General features: G+C 29.4%; 1 protein-coding gene across 6 annotated transcripts in view; it reads left to right on the top strand.

Annotated features, from left to right (window-relative positions):
* Nucleotides 1-19073, top strand: part of LOC106683223 (bcl-2-related ovarian killer protein homolog A) — a 102050-nt gene extending 82977 nt beyond the window's left edge. For 5 of the 6 annotated variants that reach the window (XM_014424557.3, XM_014424560.3, XM_014424563.3 and 2 more), the window contains 3 exons: nt 14604-14807; nt 15916-16161; nt 17835-19073. In XM_014424557.3, the coding sequence (XP_014280043.1) occupies nt 14604-14807; nt 15916-16161; nt 17835-17966 (582 nt within the window). In that variant the 3' untranslated portion in view covers nt 17967-19073. Of the gene's footprint in view, nt 1-13166; nt 13328-14603; nt 14808-15915; nt 16162-17834 lie in introns of those variants that run through there. The other variant, XM_014424561.3, reaches the window with a different exon arrangement.
* Nucleotides 19074-20195: the final 1122 nt, after the last annotated feature.

The raw sequence follows: 20195 nt of genomic DNA, 5'->3' as shown, positions 1-20195 counted from the left end.
CAAATATAAAATATGATAGAATTTGAAGAAGACTAAAGGAGAGAATGTATGTTTTGTGTGTCTATGGTTAGTATGAAGGCAGTCATGGCTTTTTGACTATTGCCATAACAGCCATGGAATTAGGAAAACAGTAATAGAATTTTTTTTTCCCCAACTAATAAATATAATTATGGTAAGAAGTATTGCCATGGCAATTCACCATGGTGAATAATAAAGAAATTATAGAATTTGAAACGACCAGTGTTAACAATTTCAAAGTAAGTTGGTAAGTAAAAGTGATAGTACGCACTGCACTAGATTTTTTTAAAGTTGAAAAATTGATATATAAAGTGTTTTTTCAGTACAATGAAAATGTCGTTTATATACGTTTTCTGTGAATGAAAAAAAAATCGTATTGATTTTTAGAAATCTTATTACAGAACTTTAGATAGATTTGATAGCTACTAGCTTTTCAGTCTCACAATTAGGTTAGATTTATCGAGCAATCTCTGAATTTATCAATTTACTCACTTACACAATTCTTTCGGTGTTGTTCAGAAATAATGATTTTTATGAATTTTTTTATGTATATTATTGTTCAGTTGATTTGTATTCTTTTTACTGATAAGTGATTTCGTTTTTTTCAAAAAACAAAAATAATTTAATAAAACAAGAAGTTCTGATCGTTTTCTTTAGTGAGCCATTTCTGGACCAGTTTCTACAAATGTCAATGGCTTTGTAGATTTAGCAACATCATTTTAGTCAAAGATTTGACCTTTCAGGTTGCCACTAGTTTCAAAAATTCAACTTATATCGTATTGAAAATGTGTATACATATTAGTGATATTATGATTAAAAGTAGTGATACACTATAATACTATACCCAACACCATCACGTACATACACATACTTCATTGCAAAACATGGTGATACATTAGGCTACATGAACAGTTTCCACGTTATACCGAATGAAAGACTTATAAAAGTTCATTGAAAAACTTACAAACTAAAACAAAAATTCCCATTGTTATACTAGTTTAATTTAATTTACCAAAGTTTTCCTTTTTAATTATTTTATTTTCATATTCTACTATCGTTTTTTAATATTTTATATAATTAAGTTGGGTGTGGACTTTGTTTCTAATATCCCAATACATAAAATACTGTTAATTATTTTTTCTGATTAAAATTATTATAAATTTTCCCTCCCAGTTATACATTCAAGGGCATAGATCGCCGGCATTTAATTGTTCACTAAACATACATTACATACAACATACACATACACATATAAATATGGGGTATTATCATTATATATAAATATCTAGTAGTATGATGTCGGTGGCCAAGGTTTGAAGGGCATCAACTGCAAGGATGGCTAATTTAAAATTCTATATTTCATTGTTTATTTCACCTTACAGATAATTAATGCTTCGTATAATGAATTCATTGTTTCCGATTAGACATAGTGTATACCAAACAGCAAAATACACCTCTATGGTAGACTTAAAAGAGTCTACAAGTAATTATTTTCTTCGGTCAAAAACAAGATATTATTAATTTTGAAGGAAAACATTTATAAAACAATGGTAGCATTTGAAAATAAAATAATTAAACCAGTAAATTTGATAAAAAAAATTAAAATTTAAATAAAATAGAGTAACAATTGGATTTTTCTTTGTTATAGTTAGTTTGAAAAAAGAATCTGCCAAGCCCAAGTTATAATATCTAACGAATACATTTATTTTACTATTTGTAGTAGGTATGATGTAGAAACGCTTCGAGCAGCCTTATGTATCCCTATGTTTTATGATTAATTATGTGTGCTTATATGTGATGGAGTTGTGCATAATGAGTAATGATTTTGTACGTGTTTTCCTCGTACATTACCATTTTGTTGTATAATTACGAAGATGTATAAACACGTATGTATAATGTACATAACATTTTCAATAAAATAAAACTACACTGACTGACCATGTAATAAGAATGAATACCTTTTTTGAACAGACTATAAACATGGTGCTAAAGTTTATAGTAGGGTCTCTTTGTCGGTTTAAGTACAATGCAGTCACGAATACCTGAAATGGATAATCCTCTAGAAGAAATCATTAGTTACGAAACTTCGCATATTCAATGGTAGATACCTAGTTATGAATATTCTACAAGTCCTGATGAATCAAATCTAAGGTATGCAGATTGAGCCAAAAAATGTCAGTTTCTTTTTAACTTCGAAATCTATCTATAGAGCTACAATGTAAAACAAAATTAAAGCTAATATATCACAATATAAAGTAGAATTTAGTTAAATTAAAAATAGAAATTAAGGTCAATTTTGTCATACTTCGAATACCTGCATTTTTCTAAAATTCATAACGTCAACATATTCTGCAAAAAAGAGTGAATCCAACTACTTCCAAGAAAGTATTATTTTATTAATTAACATTATTAATTACCTTGGAATATCTTGTATTCAACTAGTCTATCCAAGTATATGACAAATGTGAGAAAACTAGGAACACTTAGTTCAAACAATGGATCCGTCACAAAGCACTTAGAAAATGGGCTTCAGATGCTGGGATAGACTTTTCTCTTGCATGTGTTGAACTTCAAGGACTAACACCTAGCGAAATTGTGGATTTGATGACCATAATCTCTAACCTACTTTGATTAACTTGAGGCTTGATATATTTTCAGTAGACTCTTGCAGATTGTTGAAAACTACATCGATAATAGCAGCGACTGCAGTAAAGTTTCAAGAACTTTTGTCCACTCTTCTGTTTTTTATTAAAGTTTAATTTTCTGCTTTATTTAAAAATTTCCCCTGAATTTGTTTATTTATAAGAAAACACACCTACAGCCAGAAGTCCAATTTAAGGAAGTAAATGTCATAAATCATTATCGTTATAACAGAAACGTTCAAAAATTATAGCAGTAATTGTTTTAAACTGCCGAATTCCTTTCTTCGGAAAATGTGTTACGAAGAGAAACAAATTTGTTTGTGCTGTAATTTGTTTTAATTTAGTTTTGTATTCTATCCTCAGTATTTTTTTATTTTTAGTACGGTCACATAATGAAATACTGTGACCGGAAATGTGTATGTCCGATATGTAGAGAACCCCACCTTCTAGCGCAATGCACCTCTAGTGGTCCTCCTAAATGCACTCATGACAATCGTTCGACTCTCCTCTATGGTACACCGCTCCTGCGACACCTCTTCAAGACCATGCTGAAAAAGCTGCAGTTTCCAGAATTCCCTCCTTCGGCGAATAGTGCGAGGAACTTCACTCCAAAGAGCCAGGAACAGTGCATGATGAGCTCCAGCTCCCCTCTGTGCCGGAATTCATAGGCCGTTGGCACATCAAGTTTTTTGATGGGCTGAAGGCATTTGCTAAGCAGCTATTCAGAGAGGTGACACCTCCACCAAGACCCGGGAGGGTAGCAAAGCACTGTCCGCTTCTGACGTCCTCGCCGAGGGAAGGGCTTCGGGCCCTGCAGCCTGAAGTCATCTTAACTACTCTCCTCTTTTGTCCCTCATTGGAGTGGCCCTTCCCGTTCTTTGTTATAATGTTTGTCTGAAAAATATAAAATCTCAACCCTCATTAGGTTCCCCAAATTTTAAATTTGATAATTTTTTTTAGGGTTCAAAATCTCCTAAAACCTTTGATAAGCAACTGCTGAAAACTCTTCACATTCTTTTGACAATTTTATTTTAACTTCTCAATTTTTTTCACCAAATCGCCAATTGTTTGTTACTTCTTTTCCTTTTTTGACGTGACAACGTCTTATAAATCATTTTGCGGGATGCAATGTTAGAAAAAGTGTCCCGTAACGGAAGTATTTTTGTTTTTAAATCGGTTTGTTACTGCTTATTTTTTAATTTCGCTTCAAAACATTTTTCTAGCTCTGCTTAAAAGAAAGAGTTTTCTTCTTAATGATTTGAGCCTTCGAAATTGGTCAAGTTCGAGTTTTGGCGAATAACCGTTTTCCTGACAACTTTGATTTATTAATGATATTTCGAATAGAAATACCTTTATTCAAACAGTAATTATAAATTTACCTTTATTCAATGGAATATTTTATAAAATGCCAATTCATCATTCTTCAAAAAACAAAACAAATCTTTCGTTAAAGGAACCAAGACAATTATATAATAGATTTTGGTTATCAGTAATAGGAATAAATGTGCTTTTAGTGCCAAACATTCTGTGATTAATGTTTGTCGACAACCTATTGACCTTTTTTTCCTAAAGATATGGATCTCTTTTTGTGAGTGACCTGTTAATACGCATTTGCAGTTTGAAGCGCATTATACTTCTAATATTTTAACTATTTTTTTTTAACAATAAAATATTTTATAAATAGTTCCTGTGAACTTTTTGAAATTTATTTTGTTGTCAAATCTCGTTGTATTTTGCAGGTAACTGTAATACAATCATTTCAAAGAAAAGAGGTTGTTTAACGAGTATTGGAATATCTTTGTCAGGCAAAGGCAACGAGTAGAAGTATATTTATAGCTTTACGTACAAATTAAAACAATTGAAATATATATTTAAACGAATAGAATAGCTTGTACTGTAAGAATTCAGTTGCTTAAGTGAAAGATTTTGGATTTTATCAAGTTTCTGAATGATTAATTTTTGTTACCTTTACACAATACTGAGAAAAAAAAAGGGCAAACATTTTTTGGAACAGCACACCCACGAATTTCAGTCACGGACCACCACTGCTCTATTTCACCATGTTCAAGTCCCAAGCCAGATTATTCGTGTATTTACTGATGTGATTGGTTAAAGTTATTAAAATATTTCAAGGTAAAAAGAAGTTCATTTATTATTTATTCTCCTAATCATTAATTTTATGTGGGAACCTATTGAAATAAAATTTCTTAGATTAACAACTTCCTAGCACAAAAAGAACTTGACAATTATTCTTTAGTAGATTATTGAAAATTAATAAATGCTATCTTGTTTAAACTCTTTAAAAACGAATATTTGATTTATTCAGTTTTGTTTTTAAAAATTTATATACATCTCTTTAACAATATTTTTTGTTAAATAAGCATAAAAGTAATCATCTCTGTAGTAAACAACTTTCGTACGTAACTCGGTTCAACGTATTCATGTTCGAACAGTAGACAACATCAGGTCATAAACAAATTAACTGATTCATTCATTGTCACGCGGTTATAGAGCAATTGGATAAAAATTACGGCCACAGAGGCCTTGGTTTCTTTTTCATTTTAACATTGTCTTCATAATTCTACGGATTTGTCTCAAATAATCATTATAACAGTTCAATGAATATTTTTTGAAGTTTTTAAGATTTTATTAATTCATTATTATTACAGAATTATTCATTGGCGGATCGTATTAAGACACTGAGATTGAACAGTGTAACTGAAACCAATAAGGTTCACGAGTTCTCTATATCGTGATAAAAATATGTATTGATTTACATTTCCTTATATATTATTAAAAGAAAAAACTTCGATGATGTCCTACTGCGTTTATAAAATACATGGTGTCAAAGCAAAAAGCTCCATGTGCCAAAAAAGAAAGAAGAAATTTAGATTTTTAGTGAAAAATGTTCTAAACAAACGAGATATTTTTTACCACAAACCTCAATTATTTCGTTTTTGTACTTACGCTTTTCCGCCTCGAAACCGTCAATGTATGAGAAGGACTAATGATTTATGAGGAATTTCTTTGCGTTCTAACATTTTCTAACCAGCGCAAAAAGATTAGCTTGCCTTCATCTCTAATAAGCAGCAGCAATTGTCTTTATTCTGTAACTTATTCACTGATCGTCTGTTGTTCCATCACGGTGCAAATATAAGAAAAATTGGATCAGTTATTTAAACAAAAAATAAATAAAACGAATGATGCTTCTACAGGTAAGATGACCAAGGTTAAAACTTTCTCCGAACTCAATCTGGTTGGACAAGCCAGATTTGTGGTGGTGTGAAAGTAAGCAAAGAACACGCATTTGATGTTGATCTTAAAGAATCTAAGTCAATGTAGTTAATAGGGCACTCTTTATTGAGAACTTTTTTTTTTTTAGCAATAACATTTTAATAGTGAACAATTAATTATAAAACCTGAATATTGGTTCGATGCATTTTTTTCTTAGAGTCACTATATCATTATCATTTCAGAGTTGACGTAAATAGTATTAAATCAAGTTCCACACGTTGTTAATTTTATATTCACTAACCTAGACATGAAATGGACAATAAGGAGATGAAATGGTGATATCATGAAAATTTTCAAATCTTCTATTTAACAGAAATGCAAGTTATAGGAGCCGAGTCTCCTAATATGATCTGTGTGAATAGCCTAGCTAAACAAATAAAAGTAATTCGAAATTGAAATTATGTATTTATATTAGGTAACAACTTATTAGAATGTGATAATTTTTTTCTTTATCGGCTATACCCCATATTTTCTTGCAATTATTTTGAAAACGGCTGTAAAGATTTTGGTTAAACTCGATAAATCAATATTAAGCTACCGATAATCAATGTTTAATATCAGCTGGATAACTAACAGGGCTTGAACTTCGAATTTTCATAAAAGGTTTCACTAGTATATATTAATTTTTTTATTTTAATAATTAATCGTCTCTCATTGTTTGCAGTAATAAAAAATGTAGTAGATACGTATCGAGTGGATAAAACGTATTCAGTAAGTGTTTTAAATGAACATGTTTTAGCATCTATGACCACTACTCAAAGTAGCGTAGTAATAATTTTTATTAATTTATATCAACATGAATTATTTAAAAAAAAAAAAAATTATTTTCAGTGTTAGGGTTGTTAAGTATGTTGAACTTTTTACGATTTATTTTCTATATCAATTCGGTTAGTTAGTAGTATTTACACTGATCTAATTCTATTGTTGTAAAACATTGATTGATTATTAATTGCTATTTGTATACTTAATATTTACGAGTATTTCAATAATAATCTAATTTCAATATTTATTTATTTTTATGTTTATAACTTTTTCTTTAATTTTTTATATCTTGTCTGCACTGGTGTATTTATTTTTTCAGTTGGTTCTGGTGGTACCCGAATGACCGAAACTGGTTGGTTAGTACCTAATTGCTATCTGAGAGACTCAAGGCTTAGTTTCGAATCTTTCAATACTAACCTAACATTTACTAGTTTCACTCTGCTATCATTAAATAATTTCGCATTCCTTTGACTCATTAAATCGGCTGACCATTGATCTGATGAGTTCAAAGCCTCGTATTTTTATTCTTTGAGCCTGAAAATTTGCTTATCGATTTTTGGTCAAAAATAGTAGTTCCACTTACCTATATATGGAATATATAGAATGGAGAAGTATTACGAATGTCCTAAATTCAGAATTCGAGTTTTCGACGGAAATACACGCCCTCTGAATCGAAATAACCAAGTATCACAAAATGGTTTTTAAGGCAGGATGGCTGGCCTTGGGATGTTACTGCACCTTTTTCGATAAAATCGACTCCTTGGAAATGCCATTTTATACAATAGATCTTTCACCAGAATAGATTATTATTTTTTTATCGATCTTTAATATAGGGTAGGTGTTGTCCTCATTGAAATAACAAGGCAGAGCTTAAGGGCCCTCTACATGTTGGCCAAGCCAAAACGAACTCGGACATGCACGAGCATGTAGCATGTGGCTTGTACGAGTTGGCCTAAGCTCGTTGCCGATCCGTCGAGAGTCGGTTTTTGGACACAGACCAAAGGGGCTCGTTTTTTTTTTTTTGTAATAAAAATAATATAATCCCACTGCAATGGCTGAAACCACTTATACGTCCGCCATGCTTGCCTCTCTAAATAACACTGACATGTGGATAGCCCACTCTTTGCTTACCGAGCATTTGTACAAGCCTCCTCCGATTCGTGGCGAGCGGCCAACATGTGGATCCGCCTTTAGATGCTGAATTTTCAAAATATCTTCCTTAAGTAACTTTAATTTTGTTTATATGAAATTATCTAACATTTCCCATTGTTAGTAGTAATACACAATAAATGAATATGAACTATAAAATAATTTGATTTCTAACTACTAGAGAAAACGATTTTCAAGTAACCGCCTTAAACAGATTGGGACATCGGAAATAGCCGAAAGCTCCCGATTTCTTCCTATCTCATTCAATAGTACACGGCTTAGTACTCTTTTGTTAAATGTTAAATGTTGTATTCTAGGCAGGAAAAAAAGTGTATTATCGTTTTTTAAAAGTTAAGAAACCCTTAAATACGAATTTTTATACCAGAAGAAACGTAATACGTTTTCGATGAATGATTTTTAATACCTTCAATTTTCTTTATTTGTAAAATACATCTAGGATTGTCAATGGTAATAAACAATGAATATAAAATATGAATGAATTTGATAATTTGATTGTTTTTTCCATGGTATTTATTACTTAGTCCGAATTTATTTTCACTTACTTATATGAAACATATAGTTTAGAGATTGTTATCCTGAATAGTACAGAAATAGCTATTTTGAAATTTCAAGATGGTTAGTGAAAGCTGTGTGATGCGCGCACCAAATTTTTAGTCATACATCGACTTCACCAGAATCTTATTTACTAAACCCTTTGTCACGCCCCGTTCCATTAAGGTTCCCTAGATGTTTTTGCTGCTTAGACTTTCAGATTATTATTTAAGATTCCTTCCTGGCCTTTAATGAACACAATTGAAAACCTAATTACTTGGTTGAGGGCAAGATCTAAGGCTGTCGCATACGGTTGTATTACTAATTAGTATAGAGCTGCTTGTTGTTTGTTTGTTTATTAAGAAATTAAGGCGTAAAACCCATCGGTCATCAACGCCAACATTCCACTCATAGAGCTGCTTGTTTCACTATCATCAAATCAGAGCAATCTTCTGTATATAGAATTTTCAGCAGTTTCATAAAGCCTCTAAAGTGAGTAGTAATTCTGTTGTTTTTTTTCTATTTTTTTCTGATCCCTCTAAAAGAGAAAATAAACTTGGAATAATAAATGCGTTGTGTGAAGAAGAACATAATTCAAAGTGAGTAGTACCTTTTCCTACCGTGGGTACTTGAAAGTCTTAGTGAAATACTTACCTATGTGTTGAGATGCTGGTTCTAAGGAAAACTCTTACTATAGGATCTGGAGGTGAGGGGCCTCCTCGAGATTGTGATTCAGTCTCATTGTATGAGTAATAATGGAATACTTAATTCCACTTGCACTAGCATTGACAATTGAGTTGTTATAATTGAGTCTAGCTTGGGCATGATTTATCATTTTATTATTATAAATGTCCTATTACATCAAATTTAACAATTAGCACATCTTGAGCGATTTTGTTTACTCAAATATGCTTTTGCCTTGTTTATTGTTTCTTCGCTATTGAGGCAGGAGTAATAGGCGTACCAAGGGGGGGGGGGCAGGGGGGAGCAGCTGCCCCCTCCTAGAAGTGACAAACAATTATTAATCTAATAAAAAAAATGTTTTTTCGTGCAGATACTAATTTTATTTTATTTTTTAATTTATTTTACACTAGATCGAGCTGGTGGGCTTTACATGGTTGATATATCCGTTACATTATATTCTTTTTTAACAGTTGATTATGGAGGGAGGGTATAGTCTCGTAGAAGAGAAGCCCTAACTATATACAATGTTTTAATTAAAATAAAAAAAAAATAAAATAAATAGATAAGAATAATGCTACTTAATAAAAGAGAAAAGTAATATTAATAACAAGAAATAACGATATTTGTAGACTTAACAAAACAAACAATTGTCCTCTAATGGTAAAAGTTAATTTAAAAAAAAGACGAGAGAAGAAAAAAAAGTAAAATAGAGGTAGTGTGAATAATGAATTAATAAATATAGAATTTATAACAGAATGTCCTGCAGCTGCCTGGGCTTCATTCTTCGGGTTGAGGTCGGGCTGTCGGCAACTGGGAGTGGAACTTCATGAACCGTTGTTTGATGTAATCCTCTATTGACTCCATTTGTCATTCTCGATGCAATTGGCTATTTCTTATGAACCAAGAAGCATTTACTGCGATTCTTAGGGCTTTATTTTGAAAAGATTGTAATTTTTTTCTTTTTATAAAGGATGCCGCTCCCCAGACTTCACAGCTGTACATCAGCAGTGGCCTGAGAATTGTTTTAAATATAAGAATAGTTGTTTCTGGTTTTAATTTGGAATTTCAGTTTAGGATAGGATATAGCATTGCTAACCTTGTGTAAGTTTGATGTTGATATGTTGATTCCAGGTAAGGCGGCAATGTAGGTGAATTCCCAGGTATCTTACTGTTTCACTCAAATACTAATTTTAATAACAAATAAATAAAAAAAAAGTCTTACAATTTTGGTATGAAACCAAAATATTAATGAATATGGCGAATGAATCGCCTTAGTTAAAAATACAATTATTCGTATGATGAATGCAGATTAATAATGGATTTCCCTTGCCAAACGCCAGTCCCACATTTGACCGCCATTATTAATGAGGAATATGGTTTTAATATATTTTTTTCTCTTCATCCCTTCAATGTAGGTACCATAAACATGAGCTAATTTCGCTGTGACGTCCTTCTTAGCACCAAATTAAGAAAATACCAACAAAAAAAAAATGTTTATCCTAAATAATGAGTTTTCAAATTATCGACAGTAGTTTTAGCTAAGCTACAGCAAAAATAACAATAAAATAACTTTGATAGTGTGATGTAGAACATTGATAGCACCTTATACATTGATAGCATTGGCCATGTAGAAAAACAATAGTGAAGGTAATACCAACGCATAAAATAACAAAAAAGCCTTTATAAATTACTATTATAACAGTACAGTTGTGTAAATAAGGCAACCATAGATTCTAAGCCCAGCTGCAGTTCTTCCCATAATTCTGTGTAGTTGTAAGAGAAATAGATTATTTGTTTCCCCTTTTGTTGGCTCAAGACTTCCACTGAGCCCAGATATTCGATATAGAAGAAAAAATTATCGATTAAATAATAAACCATTTGTAACAGTCTAAGCTATAGAAGATATTGTGATAAGTCAATTATTTTGTCTAGATGAAACTGGAAATCTGGATCTATTTTCTGATTGTAAAGTGGTTCTATAAAAATTCTAGAAAAAGTGATGTATATACCAATAATTCACTGTGTAAAAAGGCAAAATCTAATAAATTTTTGATCGACTTTGAGTAAATGGGAGGATAACATTTTTCTTGGAGAATTAATTTAAAACCTAGTGATATCAACGTCGAAAGTTCGCTTTCGAAGACATTCTTAATAATCACTTATCTTTATGTTTTCAGGTCCGATTTTTATTTACCTACTTATATGATTTTTTCTCATCTTAGTAAAGTAGATCTTTCAAATGAAAAGGAAATGATATATCAAAACCGCTATCATAAAGAATTGCATAATAGACTTATCACGAGTTACTGTTTGCATTTTAGTTATCGATAGTATGATTTTATGTTCATAAGATATATTTACTTGATTTTGTCACTTTTTCCTTATTTGATGACTCAATAAGCTTCAAAATATTTAAATTACTAAGATTTACAAAATGAAACTTCCAGAAATTTGATTTGATAGTATCTCCTAATCAAAAATCAAACTACTAAATTAAAAATAAACTTCATTTTTTTACTATTACCGTACATTTTGGAAATAAATATATTGATAAAAATTCTTAGATAAGAATTTTCAAAGTTTCCTCTCCTCAAACCTCTAGGGTTTTAGATTCATCAACGTACAGACAATAAAAACAAGGAAAACATTACAAAAGCTCTTAAGACATAAAACTATCCGTATCTATTATACACATATATGAAATTGGAGAGTTGTTTCTATTAAAGCGCTCTTATACCTTAGATGTACAATGAAGTTAGTTTCGAATAAAAATATAAACTCCAAATTTGAGTTGGATAAATAATATTTTTATTTTTATTTAAACTCTAATGTTTTTAGTTTCAATTGTAAAATCTTATTTAATCTCTAAGTTGTAGATCATTTTTTTATGTAAAAAAGGAAAAATGTTTTTAGATTAACTTGAAAACTATGTAATATTAAGCCCCATGAAAACCCGTTCATAGTTTTTCTAATGATTGTTACGCTGTTAACGCACAATTTGTTTTTCTGCATATATTTTAGATGTTAAGCAGTTAATCAGATGGACTAGATCATTTCCTCATGATATGCATGAAACAGACGGATAATACAAATTTCACAAGAATGTGACCGAAGGGCAGTCTGTAGTAATATATAATTTATTTGGCACCTAACAAGTTTTCTTGTTTCGTATTCCTTACAAAATATTATCTCATTTTCATACTTAATGTTCATTATAATGATAGGATAAATTCTGCCATTTGAATTTATTAAAATGTGACGTTTTTATCGTGTTTTTTTTTTCAAAAACCGTAGATTAAAAATGTACTAAGTACAATTTTACAATTTTGTATTAAGTACAATTTTTTTAAAAATGGGAAAAAAAATAAAGTAGCTAAAAAAAATTCAAATCTAAAAACACTTCATATTCGAATTAAGTATTTAAAAACCCTTATATACAAATTTATATATATATATATATATATATATATAATGAAAACTTTCTCACTTGCTGGAGAGAACGAATGAATTAGTTTGCATATTTTCCTAAATCAACTTGAAATCAATACTACTCTTGCGTAATTTGATCTAATTAAAATGTTTTGGTGTCGAGTTTTTGTCTTTCTGGTGATGTACATATACGATTATTTGCTGGATTTGAAGGCAATGAAGATTTCCGAGTACTTTCGACACATATATTTTCGATATTTTTTTTAATGTTTTGTTTATAAACGTGTAAAATAGTAGACTTATTTTTGTTGTGATTTTTTTTGTTATATGTAGTGTCCTCTTAATATCGAAAAATAGTTAACAACTCCTAAGAAAAAAAAAATGAATTGATAAAAAATAACTAAAAATAGAGGTCAGTAATTTTCGATTTCTTTTGACACTAATGTAATTATAACTATAATTTTATTGAAGCTGCAATATTTTCATGCTCAGTAACTTGCTATTTGTTAATATTATCATACGTTATAAAAATATTTAAAAAACAAAACAAACACTTAATGATTTATGTTGTAGTCCAGAACGATAATTCTACATTAAGCTTGTTTAGACGCCAGGCCTGTGTTTCTAATACTATTTTATATCCAGTTAGGTGAATTGTAGTGGGTTTATAGAAGTCGTAAAAAAAGAATAAGATGAATTTTAATATTTTTGGAGACGATAGTGATGAAGATAGTGATTTAGATATTGAGAGTGAAGCTGAGATTTATTGCATTCCTTGCCGCAAACTCGGGAAAAAAGTATAATCAATAAATAAATAGATATCTTTGTATTGTTTATTTATTAAATATCTCAAACAGTTAGATAAATAATGTTTTTTTATTTACAGTCACTTTTAATGTTTTTTTAGTTTATATTTGCCAGAATTGTTGATATAATTTATACTATTACATGCTGATTAGAAGTTTCCCCTTTAATAATTAATTATTTATTATGAAATATTGATTGTTTAATTGCTTTCAGTTTAGTTGTTTTTCGAATTATTGGACAAAACACTACTAATTGTAATCATTGCCCTTGTTACTAAATAAAAAAAGGAAGAAGAAAAAATAGCATTTGATTTATTCAATTTTTATAATTGTGAATTAATAGATATATGAACTTATAATTAAATTATGTGGATGATTATTCATAATATAAAAATCAAATTCATATGAGAGGCAATTATCTGATGCTTTTAATAAATTTAATCCTCCTATTAATACAATCCTCAGTGTTATCTAAGTTGTCAAGATACTCCACATTTTTCATAATCCTTCTGTACTATGCATTCTCATCAAAAATGGTGATGGTTAATGTGCACAGTTGAGAATGAGGTGGATATATCCTTGTTTAATTAGACTGTTATTAATTAGATGTGTTATAACCGCTTCCTGTCTATTACATTATCTGGAGGGTGATGTCCAGTAATTCATAGTTGGTTTTATGATATAAAGTTTATTATGATCAATTGCAGTCTAGGTTTATTATTTAATAAATAGTGATTGAAACAGATCTAAGGGGGAAATGTAAGAAGCTTGAATTTTAATAACTTATAATTTATTCAAAATGAATACAAAAATCTTTTTTATTTGTAATAATTAAAATGAATCTCATCAGTCATAAATTTTTACTATGATTAAAATAGTTTTCTTACAAATCTTAAGGATAACATATTTACTACTGAATAAAAAAAATATTTTGGTTAGCATTCATAATTTTCATATGAAGCTATGCTGAATTAAACAGTGCTCTAAAAATAATTATTATAAGTGCTCTAAAAAAACTTGATATAAAAAAATGATACTAATAGAAATTCAATACAAATTTTTAATTTTGGCTGTTAACTGGTTCAGTAAATTATTTGCTTTTATAAAGCAATAATGTATCAAGTTTCCCATTACTTTCATAAACTTTAAACTTACAATTCTAAAAGTTGTAACTATTGAGTCCTAAAAATAAGGAAAGTTGTAACTATTAATTGCTAAAAATAGTTTTAGGAATAACATAACATAAAATATTTATCTCAATTTTCAGGAAAGGGGTGAAATTGTTTCTGTTGGTCGGAGCCTTTGCTGGCAGTACATGCGGTCGCGTCTGAAGCGAAGTGGCCTCTTCACCAAAAAGCGAGGACTTCAGCGACTTAGGAGCAGCCTCTCTCTTGGACATGGATCTGTCGTCCCGAGGGTCTTACCTGCCCTGCTTGCTCTTGGTGTTGAACTTGAACGTTTGCGTCCTGATGTAAGCTTCAATTTTTTTCTGTTTAAAAATTATATTTTTTATCATATAAACATTCTTCCAGAACTGAACATATTTGCAGGAATAGGATAATAAAAATGAGAATGTTACTATTTCAAAACTTAATTTATCATAATGAATGTTAAAACAGTCATAGACTGTAATAATATAAATTATTAAAAATAAATAAGGTAAATGATTCAGATAGTACTGTCATAAAATATAAACATTATTACTGCCATTTATTTATGTACCATTTCACTGAACTTAGAATACCTACAATATATAAAGAAGTAGCAGAATCTAAAGTGGCTTGCCTGGTCATCATCTCATCTCTGTCTAGCATCTCAACTGGTGGGAGGCAGCGAATCCTCAAAATTTTTATAAAGCCCTGACCAACTGAAATCATTTCCTTGAGGGCTATCAATGAAGCCAATTAATCAATTATCAATTTTCTCCAAATAAATTATCTTTCCTCCCTCTTGCCTAAGTGTTATTAAAATGTCTTTGAATCCATAATAAGTGTGTTAAGTCTATTAGAATTATAATATCCTTTATTAACAGATATATATATATATATATAGACAGGCTGATCCTTCCAGTTATCTCCTCTTACCTCCCACTGTTTTCTATTTACACTTTGCTATGGTACTACTAGGTACACAACAGTAGATAGTAAATAGACCGAGTGTTTTTCCTTCTCAAAGAAGGATTGCTGCCTGTCTCAAAAATTAACTGTATCCTCTTGCACCAAAATAGGAAACATACTACCTATACAACTTTAGAAAATGTATTTAAGCAATTGCTTTTATTTATTGAGTTAATGTTTAAAAACATTGCTTTTATTTATTTTTGAAGATTTCAAATGCCTTAAGCTGATCAAATAGCAGATAATAAATAACTAATCAGTCAATGTTTTATCAATTTATGCATCCTCAGTACTAAAATCCACAAATTTCAATCCAGGCAGCCCAAAATAGTACATCTCACTTGACAGGCTAATACTGACAATCAAAATAAATGCAGATAGGTGTTTAAAACATAACCATTTTATTATTTTAAAAATAAGATACTTTAACATTAATTTATAAGTTATTTTTTATTTTCCTAGGTATATACTGGAGTTAGTAGGCAGGTAGGAAATGAGCCTGGCATGGCCCTTCGTGCGGTTGGGAAACAGTTATTTATGATAGGCATGTCTTGGCCCAGACTGGTTTCATTGTTTGCTGTGGCTGGTGGACTTGCCTGTGATACAGTGCGTGCAGGCCATCCGGAACAAATGACTCAGATAGCAGATGCTATGGCAGATCTAGTCGATGAGGAGCTAGCTTCATGGATAGCAGACAATGGGGGATGGGTAATTATTATTTCTATGCTATTAAAGTTTACTTATGTTAAGTTTTATTTTTAAAAGTAGAATTATGTTTCTCCATTTGGAGTGTTAAAACAGAAATATTTTCAGACAGACACTTTTGGTATCATTTTTAAGCACATATGACTCTGATTTTATAATTGCGAGAAAGTAAAAATTGCTATTATTCAACAGAGGAAATGTGTCATAAGAAATTGCAAAAAGTATTTTAGTACAATAAAAGAATAAAATGGCCAATTGTGAGTAAGTTGATGAAGTCATATTGCACAGCTTCCAAGTTGACACTGCCATACCAATGATAACATGAGAACTTTTCAAGCATGCATCAAGTAAAATGAAAATGCATTTGTATTTCTTAAACGTCTTCTTGTTCTGACTAGAACACAATGCCAAAAAACCTAAAACATTAGATAATACATTTATAGACTTTACCATTACAATAGATTATACTATTGTAGAATTACTATCATCACTTTGCTACATATCTTATCATCTACCTATTATGTATAATCTAACTTTCAATGAATTCAATTTATTTCAAGTCAAACATAATTTTTTTGCCTAAAAATTAACACTTTATGTCTGAAAAAACACCATGGGTATGCAGTAGAAACAATTTTTTGTTGCTGTTCTAGGGTCACATCCTTAACCATAATTTGTAACATGAAACTGCCTCGGTTACACATTCACCACTTCTCTGGCTTAGAATGAAAACATTGAATTTAAAAAAAACAACTTAAATTTATGTTAACTTAGAATTTGAATATTATGGAGACTTAGAAAGATACACGGTCCGATTCTTCAACGAGTAAGATTATTTTATAACATTGTTTCAACACTCAAGTATAGTGTAATATGAGGTTATCTATCTAATAATGTATAAAAGTTATTTAATTTTTTTTTTGACATACAAAGATTTTACTCTAGACGATTGATATATATATATAGTGTTATATCAGAGTAAAACTGCCTCAGTTATATATTCACAATATAGTCACCACTTCAAATAAATCAAGACCTACCTTACCTGGTAGACAGCCTAATCAGAATATTAGATATAGTGTACTGTCAGACATTATTATAGTACTATAACTTAATGCAATCATTTAAATATCATTAATTGCCAATTAAGAAAGATTAATGAATAAAGTTAGGCTCAACCAGAACCAGGCACAAAAGAAGGGAAGAAGTGAGGCAGGCATGGTGATGAATTGAGAAGGAAAATAAATCTTAAGATTGATTAGACACCAGTCAAGTTTAAGTCCAACGTCAAACAAATACAGTATGATTAATCATAAATCATTTATTAAAATATAAACTTTTATTGGAAGTTAAATTAGAAACAGAACATTTTAATTTGGCCAAATTTAATTTTTTTTTTATCAAGTTTTATTTTCATTTTGGGTATTTGTTTTTATTATTATGTTAAATAGTGTAAAGTCAATTCTTTTTTTTTATCCAATCATTTAAATAAATCCATAGAGTTCATTAATTCATCAGTCAAATGCCAATAAAGTCCAATTATTTTCATTCATTACATAACCAGCCCTAAATCCCTTTTTTTGTTTATGGGTTATATTTAGCTCACTCTAAATTGCCCTGATAATTAAACAGTTATTATAATCTAAATTAATTAATTAATCATCATTGTTATTTAGATGGGACTGTGCCAATACTGGAAACCTATCAATGAAGAGCCACCTCTTGGACACTACGTTGGACTCTTGGCTGCTCTTCTTTTAAGTTTGTTTCTTATTGCTGTAGCTGCTAGAGTTATAGCCTCTCTATAGGTACTGTAAAAGCCAAAACTTTTACAGTTTTCATAGAGAGTTTTTACAGTGTCAAATCACCGCAGAAAAAAAAAAATAGCAACAGAAAAGAAAGAAATACTTGGAGCTGAAGCATGCTATTCGAACAATGATTTTCTCTGTTTTAGGTTAATTTATAATTAATATTTAAATTGAAAAGAGTAATGTTGTAAACCAGTTTGTGCATTTTGATTAATTTTATGAGTTTATTCATGTGAGATAAGAAAAATAATTAAGGAAGCAAATTGAATCTCGCTAAAATAAATTCAGTGAATTAGAACGTTTGTGAAAAAAAATATTTAAAAAACAAATTCGAATAATGCTTTAGTGTTTAATTTTATGATTGAATGTATTTTGAAATACTGCTGAGTTTTATTAAATGAATGCTGACTGCAACTTTGAGGTAATATTTTGATTAAAGATGCTGACAAGATATTTGAAGCATTGTTATTATATAATAGTTTGTAAGTGATTATATTTAAAAATATATTAATTAAACAGTTGTTATTATTGATTGATTATCATAAATGATTCATTATGTAGCTTATACTTGAATATTTTTTTTTTAATATTGTTGACTAAAATCAGATATAGTTAACAAGAAAATTGTTTGAACTATTTGATAAAATTAAGATTGTACTTACTAAAATAATATTGTTTAGATATAATAATGATTATTTATTATGAATTTTTAATATTGATGTTTATAATTACATAAAAGGATAAGTTAGTTGTTAAATATACCTCTGTTTTAAAAATTAATAATAGATAAAACTGTGATAGAATAGCAATTGTCCTGACGCATATTCAAAAGGAAGGTTGAGATGCATGTGCCATGTATATCTAATGTTTTTATTTATTGATAAACTTCTTAATACCTAAATAGCTTACATTTAGGAGTATTTATATTTTTTATTTCTTTGAGTAGCGATCTGCTATTTAAAAAAACTGTTACTTCAATTGTGTATCACAAAGGTAAATTTGGCATTCATGAATATGGAAGTTTAAGTACTGTATGACATTGTTTGTCTTACCTTAATAATTTAGCATTTAATATTTCATTGTAAATATAGATATTGAAAAATTAAATCTGAAAGTTTGAATCAATAATTGGCATAATTAATCTTCCATTATTTTTTTATGTTAGCAAGAACCAGACATCAACACACATGATATAATTGTTTTTAATTATTAAATTAAAGCATGGTTGGGTGTTTATTTCCACCTTTAGAATGAATACCACTGAGATTTTAAAGTAGAACTTAACCTCAAGGGAAAAGGTTTGTTCAAACAAAAACATGTTTTTGGGAAGTGTTCCCTGAAGGAATCTCATGGTGTTTCCTCTAAAAGTAGCTTACAAGCATGCTTGGGCATATGTAGCCAACCACTTTTCAGCAGAAATAAATATTATCTCCGACCATATTTTGGGACAGACAATAATGCTATTTTACAAAAGGAAAAAAAAAGATTATTTATTTCTAAACAAGATATTAAATAACCTTTAATATAGGGAGCTAATAAAAAAAAGGTAGCTCATACTTTAAGAAGTAGATCATCGTTATGTATAAAACTAAAGATGAAACATGGTTTTATTAGTAAATAAAATATATTATAAAATATTATCATTTCATTAAATTAAATTTACAATACTTAAAGTAAGATTTATTAATAAATAGAAACATCTAAATTAAAAAAAATTAAACATACAGATAGATCACATAGCCATTTATTACATAAGAACATTTTTTAATAGAGCAAATTTTTAGGAAACTTTGTTTTAACATTTCTGATCAAGGAATAAAACATTTTACAAAAGAAATATTAATTAAATAAAAAGTAGGCTGGTAAGTTTTAATAAATTTGTTTTAGAAAATGTTTATAGGTATTTACACTTTCTAAGAATTGTTTTGTTGATAACTTTGTTCTAGGATAAATAATAAATCTTTTATTAATTTTTTTATAAATGTATAACATTAATTTTATATAAATATTATTTGTTTACAAAATAAATATACAATTCTTAAAACCTTTATAAACAACCCCCCAAGCTTGATCAAATCATAATACCATATGAGCTTGATATGGCCAGAATAATAGAATTTACTGAGGTAAATAATAAACAAAATAATTATAGGTACTGACTGTACATTCAATTGCTTTTGAGCCAGAATTTTCTTAGGTAAAGTATTTAGAAACATTTTCAAATTTTCA

This window comes from Halyomorpha halys, unplaced genomic scaffold (assembly GCF_000696795.3).
Source record: "Halyomorpha halys isolate HHAL.00 unplaced genomic scaffold, Hhal_1.1 Scaffold473.1, whole genome shotgun sequence".
Classification (NCBI taxonomy): Eukaryota; Metazoa; Arthropoda; class Insecta; order Hemiptera; family Pentatomidae; genus Halyomorpha; species Halyomorpha halys.
Note: the sequence above shows the minus strand (reverse complement) of the source record. Positions and strands in the feature narration are given on the sequence as shown.